General features: G+C 49.5%; 1 protein-coding gene across 3 annotated transcripts in view; it reads left to right on the top strand.

Annotated features, from left to right (window-relative positions):
* The window catches only part of nr3c2 (nuclear receptor subfamily 3, group C, member 2), a 536,228-nt gene that overhangs the window by 320,983 nt on the left and 191,396 nt on the right, over positions 1 to 23,849 (top strand). For all 3 annotated transcript variants that reach the window (XM_038791961.1, XM_038791962.1, XM_038791963.1), the window contains exon 3: positions 16,037 to 16,185. In XM_038791961.1, coding sequence (XP_038647889.1) covers positions 16,037 to 16,185 — 149 coding nt within the window. The remainder of the gene's footprint in view (positions 1 to 16,036; positions 16,186 to 23,849) is intronic.

Raw genomic sequence — 23,849 nt, 5'->3', positions numbered from 1 at the left:
CAGCAGCGGGACTTCGGTCCATCCGGGCCGGAGAATCACCGCAGGGGCCTCTCCGATCGGAGTCCGGGTGGCGGAGAATCTCTGCCACGGCGGGGGCGGGATTTTCGACGGCCCCAGGCGATTCTCTGACCCTGCTGGGGGTCGGAGAATTTCGCCCCTTATCACAGTCTAGGGGCGGGATTCTCCCCTACCCGGCGTGACGGAGGGTGCCGGCGTAGGGGAGTGGCGCCAACCACTCAGGGCTCGCGCCTCCTCCAAAGGTGGGGAATTCTCCCCACCTTTGGGGGCCAGCCCCGCGCCGGAGCAGTTTGCACCGGTAGACTGGCGCAAACACCCGGCGCAGTCGGTAGCGGGGCTGGCCGAAAGGCTTTCGGCGGTCGGCGCATGCGCCGGCAGTGACGTCAGCGGCAGCTGGCCGCTGACCTCACTGCCGGCGCATGCGCGATGCGGGGTTCTCCTCCGCTTCCGCCATGGCGGAGGCCGTGGCGGCGCGGAAGGAGAAAGAGTGCCCCCACGGCACTGCCCCGCGGAGTGAGCGGGGGGCCCTGATCGCGGGCCAGGCTTCCGTAAGGGCAGCCCCCTGGGTCCGATCGCCCCCCGCCCCCCCCCAGGACCCCGGGGGCCCGCTCGCGCCGCTGAGTCCGCCGTTTCTGAGGTGGTGTACACCTCGGCGGCGGGAGAAGGCCTCCCAGCGGCGGGACTTCGGCCCATCCGGGCCGGAGATTTAAAGGTGAGTTTAAAAAAAATGAAATCCCGCCGGCGCCAGCTGTTTTCACAGGCTGCCGGCGGGATTTGCACAACGCCGGTTTTTTACCGGCGGGAGAATTAGGAGACCTGCGGGAGCGGAAATCACGCCGCTTCCCGCCAATTCTCCGACCCTGCGTGGGGTCGGAGAATCCCGCCCAAAGTCTTGGGCGCAATTCTCCGACCCCCCCCCGCCGGGTGGGAGAATCACGGGAGTGCCGGGCGATTCCCACCATGCTGCCCTGGCACCCGCATGCGATTCTCCCACCCCTCCCAAAACGGCGTGCCACGTTTTATGACAGGCCTCTCAGAGAATCGCCACTCGCTGTTTGTAGCAGGCGATCGGCGATTCTCCGGCCCGGATGGGCCGAGCAGCCTGCCCAATCCGACGGGTTCACGCCGGCGCCAACCACACCTGGTCACTGCCGGCGTGAACAGCGCGCGAACGCTGCGTGTGCGGCCTGTGGGGGAGGGGAGGGTGCTCAGTAGGGGTCTGGCCCGCGATCGGTGCCCACCGATCGGCGGGCCGGCGTCCCGAAAGGACGCATTCTTTTCCTCCGCCACCCCGCAAGATCAATCCTCCATGTCTTGCGGGGCGCCCGCGGGAAGGACGGCAACCGCGCATGCACGGGTTGGCGCCGGCCAACCTGCGCATGCGCGGGTTACGTCATTTATGCAACGCTGGCCGTGTAATTTACGCGGCACCGCTTTCACACGGCGCGAAGGCCCGGCGCGCGTAATTGACGCGGCGCTGCTCCTAGCCCCATGGGGGTGGGAGAATAGGGGGCAAGGAGCGGCCTCCGACGCCGGAGTGAAACACTCCGGTTTTCATTCCGGCATCGGCACCTAGTCTCCCAATGAGAGAATTTCGCCCCTTATATGTTTCAACCAAGTCACCTTTTAGTCTTCTAAACTCCAGTGGATAAAAGTCTAGTATGTCCAGCCTTTCCTCAGATGACAACCCTCCCATTCCAGGTGTCAGTCTAGCTAGTAAACCTTCTCTGAACAGCTTCTAAACATTTATATCCTTCCTTAAATAAGGAGGCCAATGCTATACACAATGCTCCAGATGTGGTTTCACCAATGCCCAAATTACTTATTTTATTTTTTTATTTTTTTTATATTACTTTATCAGAATTACAAAGCCAGAGCTCAGAGTGTGGGCAAGGGCAAACCCTTAATCCAGCTCCTTGCCTGCTCCAAAAAACAATGCAAATTCAAACCAATTTATGGTCCCCACAAGAGATACATACCAAATCTAGAAATGACACCTGACCTCCTGGCCGAGAAGCAATACAAATACCCTAATTAACTGAAACATAACCTCTAGACTTTTGACTTTTATATTCAATTCCTTTCACAATAAACAATAATATTCTAGGGCGTCGCGGTGGCGTGGTGGTTAGCACTGCTCCCTCACTCCGCCGAGAACCCGGATTCGATCCCGGCCCAGATCATTGTCTGTGTGCAGTTTGCACATTCTGCCTGTGTCTGCATGGGTCTCACCCCCACAAACCAAAGATGTGTAGGATAGATAGATTGGCGACGTTAAATTGCCCCTTACTTGGAAAAAAATGAATTGGGTGCCCTAAATTAATTTATATAAATAAATAAACAATAATATTCAATTAGCTTTCCCAATTACTTGCTCTACCTGAATACTAACCTTTAGTGATTCATGCACTAGGACACCCAGGTCCATTGCATCTCAGAGCTCTCCAATCTCTCGGCGAATAGATAATGAGCGGGATTCTCCCATCCGCTGCAGAGGGTCCACGCCATCGTAAATGCCGTCGTGTTTTACGATGGCGTGAACTGACCGCTGCCAGGAGTAATTCTGGTCCCTACATGGGGCCAGCATGGCATTAGAGCGGTTCGTGCCACTCCAGCTGCCGATCCCGGCGCGAACTCTGCCCCGCGGGATCTGCACATGAGCAGTGGCACCGGCGCCATTGTGGACATGCGCAGTAGTGCCGGCGCCAACGCACACATGTGCAGTAGCCTCCTTCAACACGCCGGCCCCGACGCAACATGGCGCAGGACTACAGGGGCCGGCGCGTAGTAAAGGAGGCCCCCAGCCAGAGAGGTCGGCCCGCCGATCGGTGGACCCCGATCGCATGCCAGGCCACATCGGAGGCTACCCCCCCCCCCCCCCCGGAGTCGCCCCCCCCCCCCCCCCCCCCCCCCCCCCCCCCCCCCCGGGGCCGGACCCACCCTCTTTCCCTCCCCCGCCCCCAACACACTTACACAGACACACAAGCCCCACCCGATCCTTCAATGACGAGGTCCTGCCGGCTCAGAGCAGGTTAGAACGGCGCTGGCGGGACTCAGTTTTTTCTTACAGCCGGAGAATCGGCGGGCTGTCCACATAGAGCGGCCCGCGACCGGCGCCGCACCAACCACGCCACCGCCAATTCTCCGCTCCGCATGGCCCGCCTGTGATTCTCCAATCCGGTGCCGGGTCGGAGAATCCCGCCCAATATGCTTTTTTAAAATTCTTCTTGGCAAAATAGACAATTTCACATTTTCTCACATTATGCTCTATTTGCCAGGGCTTTGCTCACTCTCTTAACCTATCTATATACTTTTGTAGCATCCTTAGCACAGTGGTTAGCACTGTTGCTTCACAGCGCCAGGGTCCCAGGTTCGATTCTCAGTTTGGGTCACTGTCTGTGTGGAGTCTGCACGTTCTCCCCATGACTGCGTGGGTTTCCTCCGGGTGCTCTGGTTTCCTCCCACAAGTCCTGAAAGATGTGCCATTAGGTAATTTGGACATTCTGAATTCTCCCTCCGTGTACCCGAACAGGTGCCGGAATGTGGCGATTCGGGGCTTTTCACAGTAACTTCATTGCAATGTTGATGTAAGCCCTCACTTGTGACAATAAAGATTATCAAAGATTATTATTATGTCCTCTTTACTTTCCTACTTATCTTTGTTTTATTAGCAAATTTAGCAACTATACCTTCAAATCCTTTATCCAAGTAATTTATATCAATTATACAAAGTTGAGGCAACAATGCTGATCCCTGTCATCCACATGTTGCCAACCAGAAATTAACCCGTTTATACTTACTCTCTGTTCCCTGTGAACTAGCTAATTTTTTCCCCTGCCAGTACGTTACCCCCTACACCTTGAGCTTTTATTTTCCACCATAACCTTTGGTGAGGCATCTTATCAAATGCCTTCTGAAAATCCATGTCCAGTACATCCACCAGTTCCTCTATATCCACAACAGATTTAACTTTTCAAAGAATTCCAATAAATTGGTTAAACATGATTTCCCTCTCCCAAAACCATGTTGACTTGCATGATTACCTTGAATTTATCGAAGTGCCCTTTAACAATAACTTCTAACATTTTCCTTATGACAGATGCTAAGCTATCTGATCTGTACTTTCCTGCTTTCTGTCTTCCTCCCTTTTAAATAAAGGAGTTACATTTGCTATTTTCCAATCTGATGGAGTCTTCCATGAATCTTGGGAATTGTGCATTGCGTCAACTATCTCACTATGCTTCATTTAAGACCTAGTATGATATGTAAATATGTGGGTCTTATGATATGGATTGGTCAATGTTAGAAATAGAAAATATGACCCCAAGTCCTCGTTGAAAGCTTTCGCAATCAGGTTGTGTCTTCTGGGTGGTCCTTAACTGGTCTTGTAAGAAATAATTGTAATATGTAAAATTATTCCGAATGACTAGTGTGATAACTGCTGCTTTTAGCTTATTTGGGGTAAAAAATAAAGTGGCTGGAACTGCTTTGATAAACCATTGGAAAATCCATTCCTATTGAAATAAATAATTTTCCCCTGCATATTCTCCCTTATTTTTAAGTGGCAAAACATTTAAAATCCCAACTGTAGTCTTTTAAAAGCTGTTAATGTGTCACATATCCCCCCCCCCCCCCCCTCGCTCTTTTGGTTTGGCTCGGGTTGAGTAATCCAGGTCAGGAATTTGCAGAGGAAAAGAATAAAAAATTGAACCTAGCCCGGGACATCAGGCAGCGAGCGCAAAGCATGCTGTACACTGAATTTCTTGGTTATATGTAATTCTGGTAATACTGTTCAGCCTGCTTTAACCATAGATCCTGTGCCCATGCCTACTTGGTTGCAAAACTCCAAAACACAAGTGTATTCCCACTGCAAAGTACCTTCCATTTAGCGACTGCCAGCTATCTGTTGGACTACATTGAAGAGAACCAGTGACAAGAGAAGTTATGTGGTTATTCATACCCTGCAGTGTTTTCTCAATCTCCTTTTAATAGTGTGTTGTGGCACCTTTAAAATGGGGAGTCCTCTCCAAAGTTTTTCACTGCTGACGTTTCAGATATGTGAGTTTCCTCCATAAGTGCTTCTTGCTCACAAGCTTCACAGTCTAGTAATATGTTGCAATGGCGCAGCTGTTCTCAAGAAAAAATAGAAACCTTGTGTGCAAATTCTGAGCTATACACAAATGTTCAGCACCTTAATGGAAGATTTCCATGTTAGACAAAATGGAAAAACACCAACTATACTTTTAATACATATGAGATAAAAACAGTTTGAATCATTTGTTTCTTTGTCGCTTTATTTGGGGGCTTTGATGAAGATTGATTTTAGAGGCACCTATGCATCCATACCATTGATTGTTTAATGCTATATACTGTCTGATTTGGATCGGTGTATAGAGGAAGCTGAAGTGGTAGATAATGGAACAATATTGTAACAAGCCTGTCGATGGTACAGTAGTAACCTAGAATCATCCTCATCAATATGATCTTCACCCCAGTGGAAGTTGACAATGGTATTTAATGAGAAAGAGATCTCAAATAAAGAGAAATATGACTGCAGCCTCTGGGGTTCCTTTTCTGTGAATAACGTTTGGGAATGATTAACCTCTGACTGGAGTACAGTAGTTCTTTGTAATTACAGTAGCTCCTGCATCATGTTTCTGCCACCCAAGCAGTTACAGTACTGGATGTATTCCTGTCAGTCTTGGATTGCCTATTTAATACTACACATTGACAAGACCGCACCTTTACGCAGTATTTTTCCTACCATCTTTGTGCCTTATGTACATATCCCAATATATTTTCTTATGCTGGTTCAAAGAATATGATGTGGATATGAAGTGTAAAAATTATTTTATAAAAAAGGTGGAAATATAAAAGAATAAAAATAATAATTATCGAGTTTTCACAATTTCTCCAGCTTGACTATTTGTTTTTTTAGTGAGAGGGACTGGAAGGAAGCAGAAACTCACACAGCCCTTACAAATTCATTCTCAGACAATTATCAGAATGCGATGAAGGGCAGAGTTGCAAAATGTGTTCCACGTTTTCAGACTAATACATTTGGGGATTTATTAAGTTTATTTCCAAGCTTTATTGAGGTAAATGGTTAAAAGAAAGTTGGTCAAATGTAATCTCAAAAAAGCCAAGCTTTTAGTACAACAGCAACAAATGAGTTGTATCACGTTTAGGGAGATTAAGGACACATATGAGTTCAGCAACTGCCTGAATTCCCTGACCAGTTAATATTAATCTTGTGTTCCATCGTGCTTACTTTTACAAGAGTGTGTGGAGACAACATGAATAGAACTTATTGGGGGAATTTAATGCCCTCATCATGATGGGTTTGGTGGTAGTGGGGTATTTAATTAGGTGGGGGAGTGGCAACGGCCACCTTCCCACCCCCAACCTGATTTAAGTTGATGGCGGGAGGCCTGTGGAACCCTGTTGGGTTTGCCTGCGGGCTCCTAATGGGTACCTTACCTTGTTCAAAGATATTCAGTGCCCGAACAAGGGGCTCAGCATCATAAAAGGGGGAGGAAGCCTGCTGAGTGCCTCACCTCTGCTGACCCCCCCCACCTTCCACCCCTCCCCCATGATATCCACTCCTGCCACCACTCACCTGTGCCTGAGTCCATTGATTATCCTAGGCCTTTGGTGGATGTAGTCCCAGCAACTGCCACCTCCTCCTTGCCATTAAAAGAAAAGTTGCCAGCCTCTGGACATAACATCCCTACAGTGCAGAAGGAGTCCATTCGGCTATTCGAGACTGCACCGACCCTCTGAAAGTGCACCCTACCTAGGCCCACCCCACCCTATCCCCACAACCCTGTAACCCCATCTAATCTCTGGATGCTGAGGGGCAAATTAGCATTCAATCCACCTAACTGGCACACCTTTGGACTGTGGGAGGAAATCGGCACTCTGAGGAAATCCACACAGACACGGAAATGTGCAAATTCCACACAGTCACTCAAGGTGGGAATTGAGCCCGGGTCCCTGGCTCTGTGAGAAAGCAGTGCTAACCACGGTGCCACCCCATCTAATTGGAACAGTGGATCAGTGGCTAGAAGTATCATGTTTGGACTTTCCTCATTAAAGGTACTGAAAGGCCGAGTGAAAGTCATCTCACAAGGCACAAATCTCAATTTTACTGCCCCATTATGCTTTTCAGATCGTCAATTAAATGGACGTCAGATAGTTTCCGTTTATTTGTGGACATTTTCCAAAATTAAATTTAAAAAAACACCCTCCAAGGGACGCACTCTTTCCCCTCCGCCGCCCCGCAAGATCAAGCTGCCATGTCTTGCGGGCAGCGGAGGGGAAGACGGCAACCGCGCATGCGCGGGTTGGAGCCGTCAGCCGTCGTGATGTCAGCCGCGCATGCGCGGGTTGGAGCCGGCCAACCTGCTCATGCGCGGCTGACATCACTTAGGCGCCGCCGTCGCATCATTCTCGGTGCGCTGCCTTGACGCAAGCGTCAAGACCCGGCAGCCGAGAGTTACGGAGCGCCACTCCTATCCCCCTGGGTGGGGGTGAATAAGGTGTGAGAAGCGGCCTCTGAGGCCGTCGTGAAACTCGGCCGAGATCACAACGGTCTTCCCGATTCCGCGCGGGAGCAGAGAATTCCGCCCTAAGTGCTGACGTCGGAGTGAAAACCGGAGTGTTTCACTCCGACGTCGGAGGCCACTCCTCACCCCCTATTCTCCTCACCCCGGGGTGCTAGGAGCGGCGCCGCGTCATTTACGCGCGCTAAATTATGCGGCCGGCATCACGTAAATGACATCACTCGCGCATGCGCAGGTTGGCCGGCGCCAACCCCCACATGCGCGGTTGCAGTCCTCCCCGCGAGCACCCTGCAAGAAATGGAGGAGTGATCTTGCGGGGCGCCAGAGAAAAGGAGTGCGTCCTTCAGAGATGCCAGACCCCTTCTGAGCGCCCCCCCGGTGCTCGATCCTCCCTCCCCCCCACAGGCCACCCCTGCAGCATTTGCGCGATGTTCACGCCGGCAGCGACCAGGAGTGGTTGGCGCCAGCGTGAACCCGTCGTATTGGGCAGGCCGCTCGGCCCATCTGGGCCGGAGAATCAGCGCTCGTCCGTTACAAACGGCGAGCGCCGATTCTCTGAGCGGCCTGCCGTAAAACCCGTGCGCCGTTTTGGGGGGGGGGTTAGAATCGCGTGTGGGTGTCGGGGCAGCGTGGCAGGACTCGCCCGGCGTCCCCACGATTCTCCCACCCGGCGTGGGGGGGGGGGGGGGGGAGAATTGCGCCCCTTGACATTTACACTCATTTTGGGGCATGTTTGTTGTTTAAAATGTGAGGCAAAACATGCAGTCAATCAAATTGCCTGGTAAAGGCTGCAATTGAACAAATTATTCATATTTTACTTGCTCAGTAGTTCCAGTGCACTTCAGTGGTGCTGAGGAAAACATAATTGGAAACACTCTAAAAACATATTTATAATTTATTTTTTTAAACTTCCAGTGTTTTTATTAAGTCAGACAGAGAGTTTCATAGTTACAAACTGGTGTTTACTGTCAATCTTATTCCAAAGGAAGCTATAATGTTTTTATTTATTTTGTTTTAATGCCTGACTATTTTAGAGGTTGGGCCATTGAGACACGTACACAAAATCTACATTTTGCAGCATTCAGTGTCACTAATATGGATCTGTCATCTGGTAACAACAGAGTATGTTACTGAGCAAAATACATGCTTTCACATGGTACTGCCAATATTCTTCCAGTTTTATCTCTTTGTAATATCAATAATAACTTTGAGTTGGAAATACTCCCAATGCTACAAATGGGTCACTGAATTTGGTGAAATTCCGGAGTTCACTGTTTTAAAGGTCATTAACCCTTTAGGTGAAACATGAAAAGTACTTTCCAAATGCAATACAGACATTCCCCCGCTGCTAACATGGCTGACCATTGAAGGAAATCCTTAGAGCTGACAGTTCATTTAACTGAATCTACCTGAAAACTCTTCAATGCAGTTGACTTTTTCATTACTTTCAGTTTGGAAATGTTCTGTGTTTTTCTATCGCTTATTTATTTGACAGTACGTAAATTCTCAGTACATTGGATCATAATGTGTCTCTGCACAAAACCTCAGTACAGATCATTAGTAATACAAGTTGTGATAGAATAACAGCTTAAATAACCTGTTGATCTGCCATAGTACCATCTCTGATGCATAACATATCAGCAATTAACAATTAATGCAATAATATTGACTTTTGCATGTCGGCAAAAACAGCTCTTTAATTGCAGGATATTACAGCCCGAAATTACAGAATCAGTCCAGAGTAGACAAGGGCTAAATTTGACAGCTGTTGAAAAATAGAAGAGGGGATCATTAACCCACCCTTTTGGTTTCATTACGGGCAACATGCTAATTTTGTCATGCCGCTCATTTCAATGACTTCAGTGTCCAACTGGCACTAACCACAATGTTGATTGGCTGAATACATCTACAGGGGAAACATGGTGATTGACTAGTACCAGCCTGCACTGCTTAAACCTAGCCTGCATCCCTGAAAGTGGAAGTGCCTAGTGGTTGGAACAAGTGCTGGCAGTCGTGCAGGAAGTGAATCTGATTTGGCGAACAATGAATAACGGAACAGTATTGCAGCAGTGTGGTTGACTATTAAATGCCCTCAGGGATGCGCAATAAATGCTATCCCAGCGACGCTCACATACCATGAACAATTTTTTAAAAAATAGGCTACAAGGTTTTTGGATGCTGCTCTGGAGATAATGGTGGAGGTGGAAAGATGTTCTGTATTGGCAGTAGGCCAGGAGGCACACACTCAGCAGCCAGTTCGATCAGATAGCATTGGAGGTCAAAGCCAGTATTCAAGCCCGAGGGCCTGGATGTTATACAAAAAGAAGCTCAATGACCTCACACAAGCACTCAAAGATAGTGAATGTTCTTCAAATGCATTTGAATTGTACTACTAGCCTCAGACATGTGATAGCCCATTACTCAGCTATCAACCATCTCTATTAATCAGGACTCACTAAATATTCATTCACTTCATCTCATCCTCATGCACTGAGCGCTGTTAGAAGCCTCACATCCACAGCTTGCATATTGCCAGCCATTCAACCAATACAATACATGACCCAAATGGATTGCTCAATGCTCACTGATAACACCCCCCTCTCTATTTTAGTACAAGAAGCCACACTCTCAGAGACAGCAGAAGCAAGTTGAAGGAGGTGCATCTGCATTTTCTATAGCCATATCTGAAATAATTGAAAATGACATTATCAGACTTAATTCCCCTTCTCACATCTCGGGCAGGATTTCCTGGCCAACCTGCCACATGTTTCTCGGCGGCAGAGGAGAACCGACTGCGGGATTTACTGACCCCGCTGTTGACAATGGGATTTCCCGGTGACTACACACCTCGTTGCCGGGAAACCCGTGCGCCAGCGTGGGACTGGAATATCGCGCTGGTATGAACAGCCGCCCCTCCTCTTTACCTCATTCCCACACTCTACTGATTACAATTTGCAGATAGCTTAAGTATACACAGCTTACCTCCCTCTGCCCCTGACCCCTCCCCCACCACAATTTCTACCCTTGTTCATTCCGCTTTTCAGATACCCAAGAAGTGTCACCTGACCATCAGTGCAGGAGCAGTGGAGCAAGAAGGCTGCACTAATGAAGGTGGCGAGCAGGTGTGCAACTTTGCACAATCAGCCTCAATGCCAGTTCGCAACCACAATCCCAACCCCAAGCCATTTTCAATGAGAGCTGTTCAGCATCAAATTGGCTGCCCACTATTACCTGGCAGCCAGCGAGCTCAGGACAGTTCTTGATAATTAAAAGATCTCCCACGCCGACCAGAATTTACAGTCGTCATGCCACATGGTGAGCTCAGGGTGAGGAACATCATACTGGGTTGCCAGACCACAGCTGCTGTCACTGGTTGTGCCCTGAAGAAGTTGTCCCCCTGTTATCATGGCCACGAAGCTGTGGCTGTTATAAATGAAAAGAAACTGACTTCTTTATATGACAGCTCTGCCAATTCACCTCAACTGCCCTTTAAAAATCCAGACGGATGTGTCTGGAGCATGTTGAGCAGGGTTTGGACCCTGAATGAACCAGCAGCCGTGTTCCCAGCCCAGAATTTAAAATCCTGCTACTTTGTGTGATTTAGAGGATACCATAGAGGAGGGGCGGGATTCTCTGACCTCCCGGCGGGTCGGAGAATCGCCAGGGTGGCGGCGTGAATCCCGGCACCGCCGGTTGCCGAATTTTCTGGCACCGGGGATTTGGCAGGGGCAGGAATCACGCCGGTCGGCAGCCGCTGGCAGCATCCCCCCCCCTCCGGCTTTTCTCCGGCCTGCGATGGGCCGAGTGGCCGCCCGTTTCCGGCTGGTCCCACCGGTGTAAATTAGAGTAGGTACTTACCAGCGGGACCTGGCTCTGCGAGCGGCCTCCGGGGTCCTCGGGGGAATCTGCCCCCGGGGGGTGCCCCCACGGTGGTATGGCCTGCGGTCGGGGCCCACCAATCCGCAGGCAGACCTGGGCCGTGGGGGCACTCTATTCCTCCGCGTCAGCTGCTGTCAGCCTCCACCATGGCAGATGCAGAGAAGACCCCCCTGCGCATGCACTAGGATGATGCCAGCACACGCTGGCGCTCCCACGCATAAGCCAACTCGCGCCAGCCGGCGGAGTCCCTTTCGGCGCTGGTTGGCATGGTGCCAAGCCCCTTCCGCGCCGGCCAGTGAGGCGCAAACCACTCTGGCACCGGCCTAGGGGGAGGCCCGACGCTGGAGTGGCTCACGCCACTCCTTTGTGCCAGAGTTGCCCGCTCCGCAGGTTCCTGCAGAATCCTGCCCGAGGTTTCTGTATATTATTAAATATTATTTTGTTGGCAAAGCCAGCATTTATTGCACATTCCTAATTTCCCTTGAGCTGAACATTTCAGAGGCCAGTTAAGAGTCAACCGTATTGCCTTGAGTCAATGTTGGCCAGAGGATAAGGATAGCAGATTCCCTTCTCTGAAGGGCTTTAGTGAAACAGGTGCATTTTTCTGAAGTGGATAATAGATTTGTGATCCCCATTACTTCTTTTACATATTCCAGATTAATTAATTAAAGTTAAATTCCACAAACTACCATGTCCTCAGAGTATTAGCCTGGGCCTCTGAATTACTAGTCCAGTGACATTACCACTATTTCACCATCTCTCCCAAATCTCCCCCTAAGACATAGGACATGAGTGACCTGTAGCCAGGAAGCAAGGATCGCACAGGTGCCAACTGACTAGGAGGGCGACGTCACACATGTATTCTGTTGCAGTGGATCAGTTGAGTATTTTTATGGGAAACCTACAGAAGAATGCTGTTTAGAATGCCAAATGAAATGTGTGCTGTGGTGAGAAACGTGTCAGAAAGCCTTTGGTCAATGTCAAGAGGCATGGGAAAATCCAGCACCAACTTGGCACAGGACCTTGGACAGAGCTTGGAGCCCTTCATTTTCTGCATGAAAGCATTGGCCAACTCTATCAGTTGACGTGTGGACACGGCCATGAAGCTCCTTCTCATTGCTAATATCTCAGCCTTCACTGCAACACAAGCAGCAGCCACCCAAGATCAGAGTGCAGCAGTACAATATCAGATCAATGACATCCAAGGTCACCTTGCTACAATCATGGCTGTGGACTACAGTGTTCAAAGTGGCATAACAGCCCTGTAATCTGTCCTCCAACAGATGACTAAAATTGCTGAGGTTGGGGATGTAACTGCAGCAGGTAGCAGATTTAAGTGAGGACATCTCATGCATCATTCCTTACAGCTCCTTGATTCCCAGGCAGCGGCGTGCAGGGGTGGGGGTGGGGGGTGGGGGGGTGGGGGGCGACGGTGCGTTGGCCCCGGGCATCCATTGGATGGGGGCATCTGCAGATCTTCCTCAAGGCTCCCCTTCCTCCCAGCTGCCTTGTCTTTGTTTGAGAGAAAGAGAGAGGGAGATTGTGGGGACAGACAGAGAGAGAGAGAAACAGAGAGAGGGAGTCCCGTCCGTCCTCTGGCTGAGAGCAGGACTTTGATGAGTATATTGCAATCTGCCTAAACCCAGGAATATTGCCTGGTTAGAATGCAGAGGGAAATGCTGGGATCCCGGGGTGGGAGATGTGTCTGGATTTGTCTATTTCTGCTTCAGCCTCTGCGATTTCAGGTCAGTTTCACAACAACAGGAAAAACGCGCGGAGAGAGAGGGAAAAATTTTGGCAAAGTTTTGGAAACTTTTTTGCGTCCGTTTCTGTGCATTTCTCCCTCTCCTCTCTCTCACTTTCCCTCTCTCTCTCACTCACTTTCCCTCTCTCTCTCTCTCTCTCTCCCCGGCCGCATGCCTCCCCTCCCTCTCTCTCTCCTTTAACCTGGGGGTTGTGAATTTTGTCCTTATCATCTTTTGGCCAGAATGTGCCCATCGCTGAGCCCGGGGCTTGGAGAGTTTTAACTGTTGTTGGATGTTTGAACCATCCTGTTGGAAGGTCCGGGGCTGGGAGGGAGGGAGAGTGAGTGAGTGTGGAAGAGGAGGAGGGGCCGGGTTCTGCGCTGTGAATTATAAAGGCACCTTTTCTAATCCTGGGGAGAAACAACCTTTTGAAGAGTCTAAGGAAATAAGCAGGAATTTGGATTAATTCTGCTTCCCCACCCCCTGGGCCTCTTTCTCCTCCCTCCCCCTTTCTCCTCTCTCTCTCTCTCACATTCTCTTCATCCTGCCCTTTGTTCCAGAGCTATTTGATCCCCCTGTGCACTGGCACAGATTTACAGTGCGGTTTAGGTTCTGTGTTTACCCCAGGTGTGGGGGCGGGGAAAAGAGGGAGGGTTTGGCATTCCTCAGGGGCACTGCATTGAACCACCCCCACCCCCCTCCCAAATCATCCTCCATCTAACCTCATCCACGTGGAGGGGAGGGGGTGATCTTCTATAATGCACCAATATAATTGTTCTTACATTTGGGTCTGGGCATCAGGTACTAGCTAGTTGCCTTGGGAGACATCACATCAGAGCCCCTGTCCACCCACCCCCCACCCCCCAGGCCCGCAAGTTTCTCCTTCCTGGAGTTTCCAGCCGGAGATGTCTTTGAGTTTGTCCACACCAGGTTTTAATAAAAGTTAAACGGTCTCTGACCAAATTGATTTTGTGCAGTTATCCATGTCACAAGGAAACACGTTTGCCAGTGTAACTGCCTGAAGGATTTTGCTGTCCCTTGGTTGTGAAATGCATTCAAAAGTGTGGCATCGGAGGAACTATAATGACACAATGCAAGACTGACCTTGCTTTAAGACGAGTGCTATTGCCATGCGCATAAAGTTGGGGGGGGGGGGGGGGGGGGGGTTGGTGCTACTTGAGTCTTTGGGGCAGACAATCAAGATTTGCCCCGGGTATCACCAGACCTCTGCACGCCACTGTTCCCAGGGGAGATATAGCCTTCTAGAACCCTTTTTGATGCCTCCTCCCTCTTCCAGCAGCTTGGTCTTCTCCATTTTTCAAGCGCGATATATTCCAAAGGGATTGTCTACTGGTGTGTCCATGTCTGGGAGCAGCTGGTTTATGCAGAAACCTTGAAGGCAACAAAAATTCTAAACTACTCCCTTATTCAACTTGTTTAACTTTAAGAAAACCACAGAAAGCACCAAGGACTTGTGGAATTGAAGTAACAGCCAGAAGAAACCAATTAGTGGCCTGGAAGGTGATTGTCCCTTTAAATAACACTAGTTATTTAAAAACACGTGTTGAATTCTGCTACACAGATGAGCTCCAAAATGGCACTGTAGGCGTCAAATCTGTTCCTCGTAATCTGCATGCTCTGCATACTTATGCTGAATGTGGAGTGCAGCGCAATTCATTGCACAAGGGTGTGCATTTGCTGCTGACTGAAATCGCCAGCTCTAAGGGCACTCGTATTGCCCAAAACCCGGGTGCACGATCATCCCAATTTCTCACCTGAGATGTAGAGCAATACATAGTTTGCAGTTTGAGAACAACAGGATGACTGTTGAAAGTGTCTTATCTGTAGGAAAGATTAGAAGAGTACTGTGAAACAACAGCAATGTCTGGAAATTCGGGTGATTTCACAAAGCTGAAATGTTTTTTCAATGTCATTCTTGAATCATGAGATTAGTTACATTCATGTAACACACTTTGACCTGCGTACAGGTTGGATGGTGGAGTTAATTTGGTGATTTAATTTCATATTGAGTGAGCTGTTTTTGACAGCATTGGGTGTTTTGGGCAACCCCAATAGGCAGCAAGGTCTCCAGATAGTACTGAAATGCTCAAGTATTAAGTGATTTGAGCTGCAGTGGAAATAATCAAACAAATCCCAGGCTCAGGAAACAGAAACAATCATTTTGGAACCCTGCTTAAGTTGTTCCGGATTTCCTCTGAGTCTGTGCCACATAATTTCTGCACCATTTGTTCTTCTGAGAAGAGGCATTCTTTAAGGAATATTAAAAGGTGCTATAAATTGTGACAGCAGGCTATAACAGAATATTATGGCAGAATATGGAAGAATAAGGTATGCAGGCTATCGATTATACAATAAGTATTAGCCTATTTCTAAGTTATTTGCTGCAGTGTGTTTTTCAGATATATATAATGATTACTTTATGGTTTGAAGTGAAATCTTATTAATTCCTGTTATGGTTCAGTCAGACCAGCTGATCTCCTCACCTGAACTCTTAAAATGGACTCCTAAGAGTGGGTTGGGGTTGGGCATGCTTTATCAAAAGAGCTGTGCAACGCTAGCGCAAATTCCTAAAAGTTTTGCCTTCAGAATCACAATACTAGTCTGTTCTGGACAATTTATTATTAGTTCAATGCATTGCTGCATATGTATTGCATGTTGATGGAAGCTTTGTGCGTTCTGTATTGGCACTGCTTTGTCTTTAGACCAATGTGAACATATCCAGCTAGCAACAGCACTTCAATCTTTCAAATTGTTAACAAAAGAAATATAGAACATCTTTCTAAAGTTGTAAACTATCTTCTTTTACAGCTCCCCTATTAGACTGGATCGGAGCTGCTCATCAGTGACTTCAGCACCTTCGAAGGTCTGCTTGGTCTGTGCAGATGAGGCTTCGGGGTGTCATTATGGAGTCCTTACCTGTGGCAGTTGTAAAGTTTTCTTCAAAAGAGCTGTGGAAGGTAATCATCTTTTTCCTCTGCATATTTTTCAGTTAACCAAACCAGCTGTGCCTCCTAAATTTGCCCTGCATATCTAATTATTTTCCAGTACTTGCTGAATAGTGCCAGGCTGCACTTAATACACAATCAGAAAAATAGTATCCAGCCAGCTGCACACAAAAGCACAACTGTTCTCAGCTGTTCCCTGTGGGGAAGTACAAGGATTGGTTTTACGAAGAAAAGACAATTTGGGTTTAATCTAGTTTGGTTTCTTCTACTTGTATTTTCTTGTGCCCACCGAAAGTAATCAGACAAAACAAGGTGTTCAGTTTCGTGTTCATTGCATTACAGGTTGCTGTTGCACTGTACTTTGGAAACCTTGTTTCAGATCACTTGTTTGGTTATTTTACTCTGCAGCTCTGGTCTGGTCAATGTGTTAATGATATTGTTAAAGTGGTGGGAAGATTTCCTGTGTACACTGTTTGTAATGATTGTTTCTTGGAGCTGTGTGAGCAGACAGTGCCCGAATTGTGTCGATACCATATCGGTGGAAGGAAGGTCTGCACAAATTGACTTGAATCCATGTTATTGATGTTCATATATTTTTTAAGTTAACATTGCTATTAGTTCCTTTCAACTTCAAAGCAATTTAACTGATGATGTAGAATTTTTCTGAATTTGGCTGGCAAAAAAAACTGTGATGATGTTATAAGGAAAGCCAGCAAGTTGAGGCCAAGTGCTTTCCCAAAGGGGTGCTAAATCTGGGACTGCATTCCCTCACCTTGTCAAGCACCCTGAACAGAGGTTTTTTTTTGTGCCTGGGAAGGAGCCACCTGTCTACCAACCCTTTCTGTGTGGTATCAAGAACCATGGGAAAGGGAAAAAGAAGAAAAACAAATCCAGGCTTCTGATGAACTTGACATTTTCTTCTTGGTCAGATTCTTGTAGATATTGCAAGTCATGCAAGTCTTTCTTTCGTTAATTATGAAATGGTAACGCATGATTGTGTCTATACCAAGTTGTCCAGGTCAAAAACAATTTTGTTGATTTTGTGGGTAGTTCACTCCTTTGAAATAATTGTACTATGCTGCAATTTTCACAAAAGACACCATACTGCATCTATCGGTATTCAGAATATAATTCTACTGTATTTCTAAAATGGCATTTGTTGCCGGAATTGTATTGCATCCTTGACAGGATTCCAGGTGGCCTAAGATGAAACTTGTAGAATTCACATAACCACATTACCAAGACATCTGAATCTAGTGGTACCTGTGAATCAAAAGCACAGGTCACAGACAGAAAGTGAGCTCAATATAGCAGCCTCGCTGCGCCTGACTTTGTGTGGGTGTGAGGCTGTCGAAGCTCGCGCGAGGCCTCCAGCGAAATTTGCGATGCTCGAAATGCCTCGAGAGAATTAATAACATCTCACAAGGCGCCACAAACTGGATCTCACCTTCACTGGGCCAGGGTTTAGAGAACACCAACGTATATCATGGAGTTCACCTGACCCACAACTTTAAATAGATTTTGGTTATATGGAGCACAAGGGCCCACTTTACAGGTGTGATGCAACAGAGATCTAAAGTATGTTTAAAACAAAGCAATGTTTAATCTATGAATCCAGTTAACATTTTATAAACACACAGTAAACAGTTTATCAACTACCAATCCTGACCACCTCCTAAAAGATACAGTACTCTATAGATAACTCCTGGATAACTTTCCAAACTTCGTCCACAAGTTAAACCCTTTTGAAATAAAGACAGCAGGTTTAAATTCTCTACAAAAACAGATATTACTTTGAAATCATCACGTGATCTTTAGAATGCAGAGAGATCATAACATCTTTGTGCTGTGAATGCAGCTCTTCACCCCTGAAAACAAAACCACACTACAGCTGCCAGCTCAAAAACCAAAGTAAAAGACAGACAGTCCATCTCCACTCACACATTGACATCACTGCATCTATTTGATAAACACCCATTTCTTAAAGGTATATCCACCTGACAGGCGTGATCCAGATATGTATATTTAAATGAGCCATATGCGTTTGCGGGATTCTCGCGGTGCCTGGGACCGAAGAGCCATTCCTGGGAGAGCTCGACAGGCTGCCGTTTGGAACTGGTTCCACAAAAGTGGACCAGTTGTAATAGCACTCGGAGTATCTCCTAGGCCAGTAGAGACCCCGGGTGATCAGGGACAGGGAGGGTGGCACCTTTGCACTCCCTCTGGCAGCCTGGCATCTTGACACTGCCACCCGGCACTGCCAGGGTGTGTGGGTGGCACTGCCAGGTTGGCAATGCCAGGTATCGGGCCCAGGGGGCCTTACCAGGTGGAGGGGGGGATGTGACGGGGTGTTCCCCAGGATGGAGCTTAAAAGAAGGAGTGGGAATAGATTGGGACAGCCAGACAAAACGGCACCCCAATCTGTGAGGAGCCTTTCCTGCTGGCGAGCCACAATTATGAAATTACTCAAGCGCGGTCTCAGCAGCGTGAAATTTCCGAGAGGCCAAAACAACCGGCAAGATGCTGTTGAATTAGCGGGGTGTTTCGCTGCACTGCAGCTGCCAGAAACACCCCGCTAAATGCGCCCAAAACTGGACATAGATTTTTTTCCCGTTGATTCGGGCTCAGTGTTTTTACCAGATTGTTTCTGAAGGCATAACATTTCCCTTTGTTTAGTCGTTCGTGATATTGCACAGATGTATACCAGAACACATGGCTGCAATGTTGCCGAATGCTTTTATGAAATTTCATTTGAAACCACAAAGAATGTTCAGAATTAGATCTGTAGCCATGTTATTTCCACCAAGAGTTTGACATCAAATCTGGGTCATTGTGTTCCTCTTGCAGTTTAATCTAGATTGAAAAACAATAACAATTAGGCCTGTTCATTTTGGGATTTCTTACACAGACATTTTTATTTTCCAGTGTGAAATCTGAAGTGCCACAATTAGGATTAACCTGATTTTCTACATAGAAGCAAAATGTTTTGTGCTTCCCCTCATTTAGGCCACATTATGGAAGAGAGGAGAAAGTGTATGGATAAATCTCCTATTTGCCAACTTTGCAAATTCCCCATTTTTTGCTTTTGATTGTTTGCATCGCTTAACATTGCCACTGGGCAAGGATATGTCTTCAGTCTACAAAACCTGTCTCCTTCATTTTTGAGAGATTTTAATGAAGCTACGTTTAAGTTAAATTGTAATATGATTCCCACATAGCTATATCTGCAAAGTGTTCCCAGCATATACATCACTAGTGCATTAATTTTTTTTTTTTTTTTTTAAATAATTTTTATTGAAGAAATTTTTCAAAATACAAACATTTAACCCCCCCTACATTTACATTTAAATTATAACAAAACAAAGTCAAACCCCCCTACTTAACAACAAAAGAAAAAGGACCCCCCCCCCTACTCGCGCGTCCCCCCCCCCCCCCCCCCCCCCCCCCCCCCCCCCCCCCCCGCCGGCGAACCGACAGTCAGACCAACTTATCATTTCTAGCAGCGTCCTCGGGCAGGCCTTGCCCGTGCCACCACCGCTACCGTACTTCCTTCGTCTTTGTCCCCCCTCCCCCCCCCCTCCCCCCCCCTCCCTCCCGCCCTCCCCTCCCCTCCCGGGTTGCTGCTGTCACGGCCTCAGTTTCTATCTCTGATCCAAGAGGTCTAGGAAGGGTTGCCATCGCCTGAAAAACCCCTGCACCGACCCTCTCAGGGCGAATTTGATCCTTTCCAATTGGATGAAGTTTGCCATGTCGTTTAACCAGGTGTTAACACTCGGAGGCCTTTCGTCCCTCCACTGAATCAGGATCCTCCTCCGAGCCACCAAGGACGCAAAGGCTAATATTCCAGCCTCCCTCGCCTCCTGTACCCCCGGTTCCACCCCAACCCCGAAGATCGCAAGTCCCCATCCTGGCTTGACCCTGGACCCCACCACTCTCGACACCGTCCCTGCCACCCCCTTCCAGAACTCCTCCAGTGCCGGACATGCCCAAAACATATGTGCATGATTCGCAGGGCTTCCCGAACATCTAATACACCTGTCTTCACCCCCGAAAAACCGACTCATCCTTGTCCCCGTCATGTGGGCTCTATGCAGTACCTTAAATTGAATGAGACTTAGTCTCGCACATGACGACGACGAGTTGACCCTCTCCAGGGCGTCTGCCCATGTCCCGTCCTCTATCTGTTCCCCCAGCTCTAACTCCCACTTATCTTTCAGCTCCTCTACTGGTACCTCCTCCACCTCCTGCATAATCTTATAGATGTCCGAGATCTTCCCCTCCCCGACCCAGACCCCTGATAGCACCCTATCACTCACCCCCCTGTCGGGGAGCGCGGGGAACCCCGCTACCTGTCGTCTGGCAAATGCCTTCACTTGGAGGTACCTGAACGTGTTCCCCGGGGGGAGCCCAAATTTCTCCTCCAGCTCTCCCAGGCTCGCAAACCTCCCCTCTATAAACAAGTCCCTCAGTTGTCTAATACCCGCCCTCTGCCAGCTCTGGAATCCCCCTCCTGTGTTTCCCGGCGCAAATCTGTGGTTCCCTCTTAGTGGTGCCCCTATCAGACCTCCCACTTCCCCCCTGTGTCGCCTCCACTGCCCCCAGATCTTGAGGGTGGCCGCCACCACCGGGCTCGTGGTATACCTCGTGGGAGGGAGCGGCCATGGTGCCGTTACCAGTGCCCCTAAGCTTATGTTGCCGCAGGACGCCCTCTCCATGCGCTTCCAGGCTGCCCCCTCCCCTTCCATCATCCACTTTCGTACCATCGATGTATTTGCCGCCCAGTAATATCCTGAAAGGTTGGGTAACGCCAGCCCTCCACTATCCCTACTCCGCTCCAAAAAGACCCTTCTAACTCTCGGGGTGCCATGTGCCCACACATACCCCATGATACTACTCGTTACCTTCTTGAAAAAGGCCCTGGGGAGGAAGATGGGCAGACACTGGAACAAAAACAAGAACCTCGGGAGGACCGTCATTTTAACTGACTGCACCCTCCCTGCCAGCGACAGCGGCACCATGTCCCACCTCTTAAACTCCTCCTCCATCTGTTCCACCAGTCTGGAAAAGTTCAACTTGTGGAGGGTCCCCCAGTTCTTTGCCACCTGCACCCCCAAATACCTAAAACTTTTAACTGCTCTTTTGAAGGGGAGCCTCCCAATTCCCTCCCCTTGGTCTCCCGGGTGTATTACAAAGACCTCACTTTTCCCCAGATTTAATTTATATCCCGAAAAGTCCCCGAACTCCGCTAGTATCCCCATTACCTCCGGCATTCCCCCCTCCGGGTCTGCCACATACAACAACAAATCATCCGCATAGAGCGAGACCCGATGTTCCTCCCCTCCCCTTGTCAGTCCTCTCCACCCCCCTGAACCCCTCAGTGCCATCGCCAACGGCTCAATCGCTAATGCAAAGAGTAAGGGAGATAGGGGACATCCCTGCCTAGTACCTCGATGGAGCCCAAAATATTCTGACCTCCTCCCGTTTGTTACCACACTTGCCATCGGAGCTGAATAGAGCAGTTTTACCCACTTGATAAATCCCTCCCCAAACCCAAACCTTTCCAACGTCTCCCACAAGTATTCCCACTCCACCCTGTCAAATGCCTTCTCCGCGTCCAGCGCTACCACTATCTCCGCCTCCCCTTCCACTGCTGGCATCATAATCACATTTAACAATCTCCGGACATTTGTGTTAAGTTGGCGTCCCTTCACGAACCCCGTCTGGTCTTCATGGACTACCCCTGGCACACAGTCCTCTATCCTGGTTGCCAGGACTTTTGCTAACAGCTTGGCATCAACATTCAGGAGGGAGATGGGCCTGTAGGACCCGCACTGGACCGGGTCCTTGTCCCGCTTCAAAATCAAGGAGATCAGGGCCTGCGACATTGTTGGGGGCAGAACCCCCCCCTCGCGCGCCTCATTAAAGGCTCGCACCAGCACTGGACCCACCAAGTCCACAAATTTCCTGTAAAACTCCACCGGGAACCCATCCGGCCCCGGCGCCTTCCCCGCCTGCATCTGGCCTATCCCTTTAATTAGCTCCTGCAGCTCTATCGGCGCCCCCAACCCTTCTACCAGCTCCTCCTGTACCTTTGGGAACCCCAATTTGTCGAGAAAGTTCTTCATTCCCCCTCTCCTCTTCGGCGGTTCAGACCTATACAATTCCCTATAGAAGTCCCTAAAGACCCTATTCACCTCTTGCCCCTTCTGCACTACGTCCCCACCCCTCTCTCTCACTCCCCCAATCTCTCTGGCTGCATCTCGCTTACGAAGCTGGTGTGCCAGCATCCTGCTCGCCTTTTCCCCGTACTCATACGCCGCACCCTGCGCCCTTCTCCACTGCATTTCCGCCTTCCTAGTGGTCAGTAGGTCGAACCTGGCCTGCAAGCTACGCCGCTCCCTTAATAGCCCCTCCTCTGGTGCCGCCGCATATTTCCTATCTACTTCTAGGAGCTCCCCCACCAGCCTCTCCCTTTCCTGCCTCTCCTTCCTCTCTCTGTGTGCCCTTATGGAGATCAGCTCTCCTCTAATCACTGCTTTCAAGGCCTCCCAGACCGTCCCCACCTGCACCTCACCTGTGTCATTCGTACCCAGATAGTTCTCAATGCCCGTTCTCACCCTTCTGCACACCTCTTCGTCCGCCAACAGCCCTACATCCAGGCGCCACAACGGACGTTGGTCCCGCGCCTCCCCCATGTCCACGTCCACCCAATGTGGTGCATGGTCCGATATCGCAATGGCCGAGTACTCCGTGTCCTGCACTCTCGGTATCAGCCCCCTGTTCAATACGAAAAAATCGATCCTAGAGTACACTCTGTGGACGTGGGAGAAAAAAGAATACTCCCTCGCCCTAGGCCTACCAAATCTCCATGGGTCTACCCCTCCCATCTGCTCCATGAACCCCCTTAACACCTCTGCCGCTGCCGGCCTCCTATTCGTCCTGGAACTCGATCTATCCAGCCCAGGGTCTAACACCGTATTAAAGTCCCCTCCCATGATCAGGCCCCCTGCCTCCAGTCCCGGGATGAGGCCCAGCAGGCGCCTCATAAAACCCGCGTCGTCCCAGTTCGGGGCATACACATTTACCAGTACCACATTCTCTCCCTGCAGCCTACCCCTCACCATCACGTACCTGCCCTCCTTGTCTGCCACCACCTCTGCCGCCACAAACGACACCCTCTTTCCCACCAAGATCGCCACCCCCCGGTTCTTGATATCCAAGCCTGAGTGGAACACCTGTCCCACCCACCCCTTTCTCAGGCGGACCTGATCTGCTACCCTCAAATGAGTCTCCTGCAGCATTGCTACATCAGCCTTCAGTCCCTTCAGGTGTGAGAAGACCCTTGATCTTTTGACCGGCCCATTCAGCCCCCTTACGTTCCACGTGATCAATCGGGTCGCAGAGCGACCCGTCCCTACTCCCTGTCGATTAGCCATGTCTTGTCCCTTGCTCGCCCCGGGTCATCCCTTCTTTTCTGACCCGCTTCCCATAGCGATGCCCCCCCCCCCCCCCCCGGCTCTCCCCTTCTCGTCCCTGGTCTTTCCAGCAGCAACCCGGTGTCCCCCCCCAGCCCCCCCCCCCTTCCCCCCCCCCCCCCCCCTGGCTAGGACCCCTCCTAGCCGCGATGTACCCCACATCGTACTCCCGAGAGTCAGCTGGTCTCCGCTGACCCGGCT

The sequence above is a fragment of the Scyliorhinus canicula genome, chromosome 3 (assembly GCF_902713615.1).
Source record: "Scyliorhinus canicula chromosome 3, sScyCan1.1, whole genome shotgun sequence".
NCBI lineage: Eukaryota > Metazoa > Chordata > Chondrichthyes > Carcharhiniformes > Scyliorhinidae > Scyliorhinus > Scyliorhinus canicula.
Note: the sequence above shows the minus strand (reverse complement) of the source record. Positions and strands in the feature narration are given on the sequence as shown.